At 29.7% G+C, this 8,707-nt stretch overlaps 1 protein-coding gene across 1 annotated transcript; it reads right to left on the bottom strand.

The window, feature by feature from the left end:
* Nucleotides 1-1,105: 1,105 nt before the first annotated feature.
* On the bottom strand, nt 1,106-4,725 carry LOC105796597 (glutathione transferase GST 23). Its single transcript, XM_012626346.2, has 2 exons — nt 4,302-4,725; nt 1,106-1,535 (listed from the first exon to the last, which is right to left on the bottom strand). Exons 1-2 carry the CDS (start codon nt 4,608-4,610, stop codon nt 1,176-1,178), a joined length of 669 nt encoding a protein of 222 aa, XP_012481800.1. The 5' UTR covers nt 4,611-4,725; the 3' UTR covers nt 1,106-1,175.
* Between the last annotated feature and the right edge of the window lie 3,982 nt (nt 4,726-8,707).

Genomic DNA, 8,707 nt, shown 5'->3' on the forward strand with positions numbered 1-8,707 from the left:
AGCTTTTAACTCGAATAAGAGAAAATAATTTTGATACCTAAACTTTAATTCTATTTATTATTGCCATATATCCTTCTAATGGAGTTAAAATCTTACCAATTGTGGGACTATTAGTTAGAAAATTTTTAATCAAAGTCAAGGGATTTGAAAATAATTATACCAAAATTTATTTTAAAACCCTAAATGAAAAATAGTAAGACCAACCCAAGCCCGGCACAATTTAGCCCATCAACGCATCTACCCTAAACTTAAACTTTGCCCTCACGCTACCCAATTCAATCTAGGCTTAATATAAAAATTGCCCCCTAAATTATTTTCATTTTCTCACATAGGTATCTAAACCTTTTTTTTTTGTCAAATTGAGTACTTAAAGTAATTTTTTCCCGCATTGGTACCCTGTTAGTTATCCCTTAGTCAGCCATTAGTCAACATTGTTCAATGTTCAATGATGATGCGGCCCAATCACTAATAAGCACGTGGCAAAAAAAAGCCACATAAGTAAACCATCTCATTCTTTGTATAAAATAATTCCAAAAAATAAAAAATTTAGAAAAATTAAAATTATTTTTTGATTTTATATTAATATTAATTAAAAATAATATTAAGAAATATTTTCACACCCTGTTCCTCTCCAACGATCCCCCACCATCCTCACCCAACCCTCTCCCTCTGCTAACCCTTCAATTATATTTTCATATAAAAAAAAATTCCTCCTTTCTTTCTTCAACATTGATTCTTTGTCTCACAATTCCCTTCAAATCCATCCACCACATGTTTGGGAAAATGACCCTCAAAAAAAGAAATTTTGAGCTTGAAATTGGTGTTTTCCTTTTCAAGCACTGGATTAGCTTCTCTAGGAACATATCGAATCCACCACTGCCCTTCAAATTCTAAAATTCGTTTAACTCTCCTGAGCATAGTAACTCTTGAGTCGTCCCCCCACTCTCTTGTACGGCTTTGACCACCTTCAAATTATCAGTTTGAACTATTCTTTATTTTATGTCTACCTATTATAAAACATATGTAATAAATAAGTATTTTCCTCGTGTTCTTACACTAATAATCAAACGAAACATTAGTATTATTTTATCCAACGTCACTTAGATAAGGGTTTTGAACTTTGTTTAACTATTATTTAACACTTATGGGAGAAAATACAATCAATGTTCCAAACCTTAATTTGATTTTGATCTCAACATCTCTCTACGATGCTTCAACAAACCTAACATCTTATCAGTATCAGGCAAGTTGTCTTTGATTACAGGGACTGATTTGAAATTTTGGATCCACGAGCTCACTCGAGGGAACTTGTGTGGCTCAAAGATTTTAAGCCCTGCAAAGTCTTCGATCAGCCCGAGCCAGTGAGCAACCATGCAAAATGCAATGTCCACCATGTTTATCTCGTCTCCACCGAAGAATCTTTTCCCTCCGATCAACGCATGTTCTTCCATCGCTTCCAGCATTTCCAACCACTCCTTCACTACCGCCTCCTGTTCTTCACCTTCGGTTCGGTAAAGCTTTGAGAGTAAATGACTCTATTTTAAGCAGAGATTCTAGTATCAGCCATCAAAAGTTATTTGCCATAGAAAAACCCAAACTACAAAGTGCTAAAATCTCAATTTCAACTAGGTTAAAATATGCTACAAGTCTTTGTATTCTTTGTATGTTTGCAATTTAGTCCTATTTTTCGTTTCAAGAAATTTAATCCCCCTACTGTTAAAGTTAAAAAGGGTTAAATCACTTTAGGAGGCTAAAACTTAGTAACTACTCCCACACTAGGGGCCTAAACTTTTTTTTTGTTAAAATTAGTTCTTGAACTTGGCGACTGTTCTCACGGTATAGCCTGAACTATTTTTTGTTTAAGTTAATCACTGAACTTGACTATTATTCCGACATTGAAGCTGGGGGTTTTTTTTTTTTTTGGTCCAAGTTAAACCTTGTTTGATAAACCATTGAAAAAATTGATTAATTGAAAATTAATATTTTCAATGATTAGTATTTTACACATGTTTGATACTCCAATAGAAGTTTTTCTATAAAAAAGTGCGGAATATGATGAGTAAATAAAATCTAATTATAACTTCATGGAAAATATTTTCAATGAACTCAATTTTATTTTATTTATTTTAATATTAAGTTATCTTATAAAAACTTAATGTTTAAAAACTTGATTTTGGTTTAGAATAAAGTAAAATGTTTAAAATTTAATGAAAAATGTAAACTATAATTTTATATAATTAAAATTCTATATTTATCAAAAAATTAATTATATTTTGTAATTAATTTTAATTAATGTATCAAACAAATTTTATAACTTAAATTTGGCACTTAAAATTTCAATATTAACCCTTATTTTTCAATACTTAATTTTCCAATTTATCAAACAACACCTTAATCCTTAATATTTTCTTAAAAACCCTAATGTTGAAGCTCTTACGTGGGAACAATTACCTAGTTCAAGCACTAACATGAGAACAATTACCAAGTTTAAGGATTAACTTGAACAAAAAAAAAGTCCATACCCCAATGTAGGAACAATTACCTAGTTCAAGCCTTAACATGTGAACAATTCCCAAGTTTATGGATTAAATTTGGACAAAAAAAAGTTTAAACCCCAATGTGAGAATTTTTGACAAATTCGGGCCTCAAATTATGATTTAACCCATTTAAAAATGTAAATATAGTCGTAAACGTAATTAATTCTTTATGCTAAATTCAAGTTCATAACTCTTTTTTTTTTTTTTGTTATATGACTATTAAATGAGTAACTTTTTAATTTCAAACTATCGCACCAACAAATTTAACAAAAAAATTAACCGTGTTAACAATTAAATATAAATTTTGATATATAAAAAGTAGAGATATTAAATTCTTGAAAATAAAAGTAGATGAACTAAATTCTAAATATATGAAGAATACGGGACTTAGAGTGTATTTTAACTTTTCAACTATCATTAAATATTTAATACTAGATTATAATAAATAAAAGACACCTACTTCATGAATGAAATTATTATAATGTTATTTTTATCTTTTATATTTTTATTTTGATGCAGAATTTTTTATTGATATGAAATTTATTATTAATTGAATATAGTTTATTTGAGTTGGTGGATGACACCGACTCGGTAAAAAGTTTAATAAATAATTAGAAATTCTATCACATACATATGCGTGTGAAAACCATAAATTTCAAACATTAATGTGTGTTTAAAAATAACATACAATAAATAATGAAACGTATGGTTTAAAACTAATTAATAATAACATATGAAATGTATATGATGTTAAAATGAAAAAATAGATTAAAATTGTGTATCATTTTGTTGTCCTCAATCTTGAGTCAACGTAGAGTTAACTTTTGACATTAACTCAATTAAGGGTCTTATTATTATTAACTATAAATACAACCGGTGGAGGTAATAAATCGTGCATGATAAAATAAAAATGTATAAAAATATTAAAATAAAACTTTAGCTGAATGGCATGTACATTTTTTTAATGAAAAAATTAAAATACCCTCGAATAATATTACTTATTTTAATTACGTTAAAGCCTTCCCGTAATTTCCTAAGCGAGTTGGTGCCTAGTTGATTTGTGACACCAACTTAATCAGGTGCTTTATTAATACTAGTAATCCTATCACACACGTATGCGTGTGGAAACCACAAATTTAGAAGACAGATGTGTATTTAAAAATAACATATAATAAATAATAAAATGTATAAGTTGACACAAATAATAATAATACATAAAATATGTAAGATATTAAAATGAAAAAATTAAAATTGTTTATCATGATGGCCGAATTTGGACAAGTATAATGTATGATATCACGCTTAGACTCAATTTGAACCCGACCTGACTCATGAGCACCTCTAGGACCACCTTTATCAACTCAATACAACACTTAATAAATAATATTCACTACTGATATAAATAAATAAATATAAATATAAAACATCAATAAATGGGAAAATCTTCATATGCGTCAAATAAATAGAAAAAGGTTTAACTGCAAAATTACTGTCTAAATTATGTCAAATTTCTCAATTTAAGTACATAAATTTTTTGGTCAAAAATATGCTTAAACTATTACTTTCGTTAAATTTTATCTAAAAAAGTGTACGATGCCAATAAAACATGGTGCTATATTTTTTTGGTAAAATAAGATAAAATTAACCGTTTAAATATCATTTTTGCAAAAATAAAAAAACTCTTAGGCACCTAAGTGATAAATACGATATAGTTAGAGGGTTAATTTTGAATTTAAACCAAAAAAGAAAAGAAGAGGAGTTTACCTTATCATCGGCAAATTTGATCCAAAACAGAGCAACGGCTCTGTCATAGGGATCAGCAGGCAGCAAGGGATTTTGCGGCCAAATCTCATCGATATATCGAAGGATGACGGTGGATTCGCAGATCGGTTTGCCGTCGTGAAGGAGTACTGGGATCTTCTTATGAATTGGATTATATTGAAGAAGCAGAGGACTTTTGTTGGAGAGATCTTCTTCGATGTATTCGTAAGGTATGCCTTTGAGTTTTAGAGCCCAAATAACTCTGTAAACGTACGGACTAAGCCAAGTTCCGAACAGTTTCACGACCGCCATGGTTGGGAGATTAGTGGATTTTCTGGTAGATCCTGAGAGCGGAGAGTGTAAATTTGTAATAGGATGAGTAGTCAAAGCTTTGAGTAAGGTAAAGATGAAGTGTTAATAAAAGGAATTAAAGAAAGTATATAAAAATATTTTTATATAATAATAATATAAGGTAATGTCATGCATGATGCAACTTTGTTACTTGGTTTTTGTAATTTGAATAAATATTTTGAGAATCGGATTGATGTTCGTATCAATCAAGTTATTAATTCATCGATCTGCCAAGTTTGATTAGTTCGATAAAATAAATAATAATAATTTCATTAAAATATTTTAAAAATTCAGTTGAACAATAAATTCAACTAATTTTTTAATTAATTAAATTGATTTCATACTTTTCTTGAACATATATTCTAACATGTTCCCAATCTAACTAGTCAATTCGATTATTAGTTTTTGATTCAATAAGTTGATCCAATTCGATTATGACAACATTAAAATATATCTACATATTTTATGTTGCGTTCTAATTTTGTATATTTACAGTCTAATTTCAAATAGAAATATATATATATATATATATATAAATGAATTATTAGATAGGTCTTTTCTTGTATAGTTAAGGTATGCATATATATTTATTTTACAATTTATGAACACCGTTTGTGGGAGAAGGGATTGTATAAAACTGTGGTTCCACGTCATATTTATCCATTTTCAATAGAAAAATGATAAATCAGATCTTGATTTTTAGTTTTTTTATTGAAAAAATTTAAATCCAACTAAAAATGCTAAAAATTAGGAGGAAAATCGATTTGTCATTCTCCTATTGAAAAGGGATGATAACGTAGAATCACAATTTCATACAATCATTTCTCTGTTTATGGTTACTCTTCCTAACAATATCGTTTTAAAATTTTAACCGAATTTTCTTCCTAAAAATACAATATAACAAACTATTACACTGAAAATTATTAAAAACAATATATATAAATATATTGTTGTAATCATGATTACGTGAATATAATATATATTATATTTTTTACGGTATTTAAAATTATCTAATTTAAATAGAACCTAATCTCAATCTAGTATGTTTAAAATAGTTTATCTTTGATGTTTTACCTAAGCAAACATTTGTCATCATGTTGAGGGAGCATTTCTTTGATTCAAACAACTTGTTAATATTTATTTATGAAAAAGAAATCTTAAATTTTTTTGCTTTTTATCTTTTGTTTTACTCAACGGTGGTGCCAGCTTCCGGCCATCAATCATTTCTTTTTTTCTTCTTCTCATTCAGTACACATGGCTTTTCTCTTTTCAATGTAGATCTATTTAGTGAGTATCTTTATTGTTTTCATAAGTTGTGATGGACAGATGACGGTGTCTGTTGTTTGCTAGAACTCCACCGACCACCAGTGACTCTTTGTCAACTTCTTACTCTGTTTGGGAGTATTTCATAATAATAAATGATTTCACAAGTTGATTTGACCCATGTTGTCACTAGTGTTATAAGTCTTTAGTTTTAGAAATTTTTGTCTACTCTTGTAGCACATTTTTTAGTTTTGCTTATGCATATAATCTTAGCCTTACAAGTGATTTTAGGGATGATTTTGTTGTCGTCTTCTCTAGTTTGGTGAATGCTTGACATAGAGGCCCAATTTAGTCCGGGCCTTAATAGAAATCAAATAATAATAATAATGGAATCCATTAACAACAATCTAGGCCCAAATATACAAACCCTAAAGCCCACTATCTAAAACAACTTTCAGAAAACATAGGGTTTCTGCGCGTCGCTCCTCCCCTCGTAGGCACGCCACCAGAGGCCCCTCGTCCCGAGGCCTGACGCGCCTTTGTCGCCCTTGCACCAAAATGGCAAAGGCAAGGGTCTCCGTCCCACCGTTGACTACGCACCATCACTTGCAAAGAGAAAGAAACAAATAGTAGTAAAAGCAATAGTAGAAATAGCAAAAAAGAGGAAAATAAAATATATTGTAATCAATCGGCTATAAAAACCCTAAATAAACATATTGTAAAGGAGATTTTTTTTTAAATAGAAATCGGATACACACACCAAAAAAGATGATTCTTTCCTTTTTTATCTTTTTTATTTCGAAAATATATATAATAAAATAAAAATGAAACTTTTTATCTTCGCTGCCGCTGTCGTCCTCTCCCTCCGTTTTGAAAGACCATCGAATCCTTGGGAATTCACCAAAAGGTCGCGTCGGAGGAGGATTGAGAACCGAAAGGTTCCTTTGATTTTCGAATTTTAGTGGGGATTTTAGGGGTTTTCTGCCCTAGTCTTATGCCCCATGGAATGAAGACAAAAAAGGCCCTTTTCTGCAACTCTGGCCACAGGAGGTGGCTGCATCATCGCCGATGACCGATGGTCATGGCGGAGTTGCGTCGGCTCTATGGCCGAACCTGAGGGCACACTGGAGAGAAAAAGAAAAGAGGGAGAAAGCAGTTTTTTAAAAAAAGAAGAGAAATGATTTTTTTCAGAAAATTTAGTTTATATAGGGCTCCAATACGACATCGTTTTGGCCTGGCTTCAAAAGCCCCAAAACGGCGTCGTTTTGAAGCCAACCCAAATCACCCCCAAGATCCGCGTGTTTAATAGAAAGGGGATATTACCAGTTTTAATCCTTCCGCTTTTTAAATACTCTTCAATCTGGTCATATTTTCAACCTTTTTTACTTTTTTAAATTTATCCACTTAATTTTTTTTTCATTTTAGTCTGTAACACCCATTACCCGTATTCAACTTCGGAATAGGGTATGAGGCATTACTAGAACACTTACACATGTAAACGTATTAAACCGAGTTACAAAATTTTATTCAAATTTAAACTCTTCAAATTTTTAACATGCTTTTATAATTCTTTACAACATATCCTCAAAATATTATATTCATAACAAATAGGGCCTACGAGACCCGATACTTACTCATATAATTCAAAGCCTCATTTCCATTTTCTTCAATTCACAATCTTTCATGTTCACAATTCAAATCAATTTCTCAATCCAATATATATATATATATATATATATATATATATATATTTCAATACCACACTCTCATACTATGAAACTTTATTTTTCCATATGAGCTTAAACCATGATCATCACATATCAAAGACAAATGTTCTTGACATTTCCATCACATAGACCGAATTAATCAATGCAACTCAATGATATAATCATCCATATATCATTATTATCACATATATATATATATATATATATATATGTCATGACTAAATTTCTTAAACATTTGATCAATTGTTTTCAATACCGCAATAGTTCCTTCAGTACCAATACGTATTTACCATTCAATTTAACATTTACCAATTATAATCGGGCATATGACAATTATACATAATTCTTTCATACATTTTATTGTCCTCCTCCTCCTCTCCATTCCGCATCCTTTATGTATAAAACATGCTTAAATAGCATTATACATAATTTCACTATTCACTTATATTTAAATTCAAAGCTATCTATTTGAGTCAGAGTTACTAAATAATTTTTATCTGAAGCTACAGAGCTCCAAATTAAGATACGTTAATTTTCGCTGAAACTAGACTCACATACCTTCTTACCATAAAATTTTCAGAATTTTTAGTTCATCCAAATAGTACATTTTATTCTTTAAAGTATCCCCTATTTTGCTGTCTGACAGTTTCGACCACTCTTCACTAAAAATGAATTATCTAATTGTACAGAATTCGGATTATGTTTCTGTTTATTTCCTTTGAAAATAGACTCATTAAGAATTCTAATAATATAAATTTTAACTCATAATTATTTTTATTCAATTTTTTATGATTTTCCAAAGTCAGAATAGGGGATTCCAAAGTCAATCCGACCTGGCCTCATTAAAATTCAAATATCTCAAAATTTATAACTCTTTTGCTTTCTCTTTTTCTTTTATGTAAAAATAAACTCCACAAGATTTCATTTCATATCTTATTCACTCTCTAATTCAATTTCCACCATTTTTGGTGATTTTTCAAATTCACACTATTGTTACTGTCCAAAACTGTTTTGTTGCTAATTCTACTTTTCATAATTTCACTTTTCACTTTTAATCACTATTCAATT

The sequence above is a fragment of the Gossypium raimondii genome, chromosome 3, assembly GCF_025698545.1.
Source record: "Gossypium raimondii isolate GPD5lz chromosome 3, ASM2569854v1, whole genome shotgun sequence".
Classification (NCBI taxonomy): Eukaryota; Viridiplantae; Streptophyta; class Magnoliopsida; order Malvales; family Malvaceae; genus Gossypium; species Gossypium raimondii.

Bases quoted from the DNA above. Each gene is read 5' to 3' on its own strand.
- LOC105796597 (XM_012626346.2), bottom strand. From the start codon at position 4,610: ATGGCGGTCGTGAAACTGTTCGGAACTTGGCTTAGTCCGTACGTTTAC. The intron at 1,536-4,301 runs GTAAACTCCTCT...TGCTTAAAATAG, and splicing joins TCAAATTTGCCGATGATAAG to AGTCATTTACTCTCAAAGCT.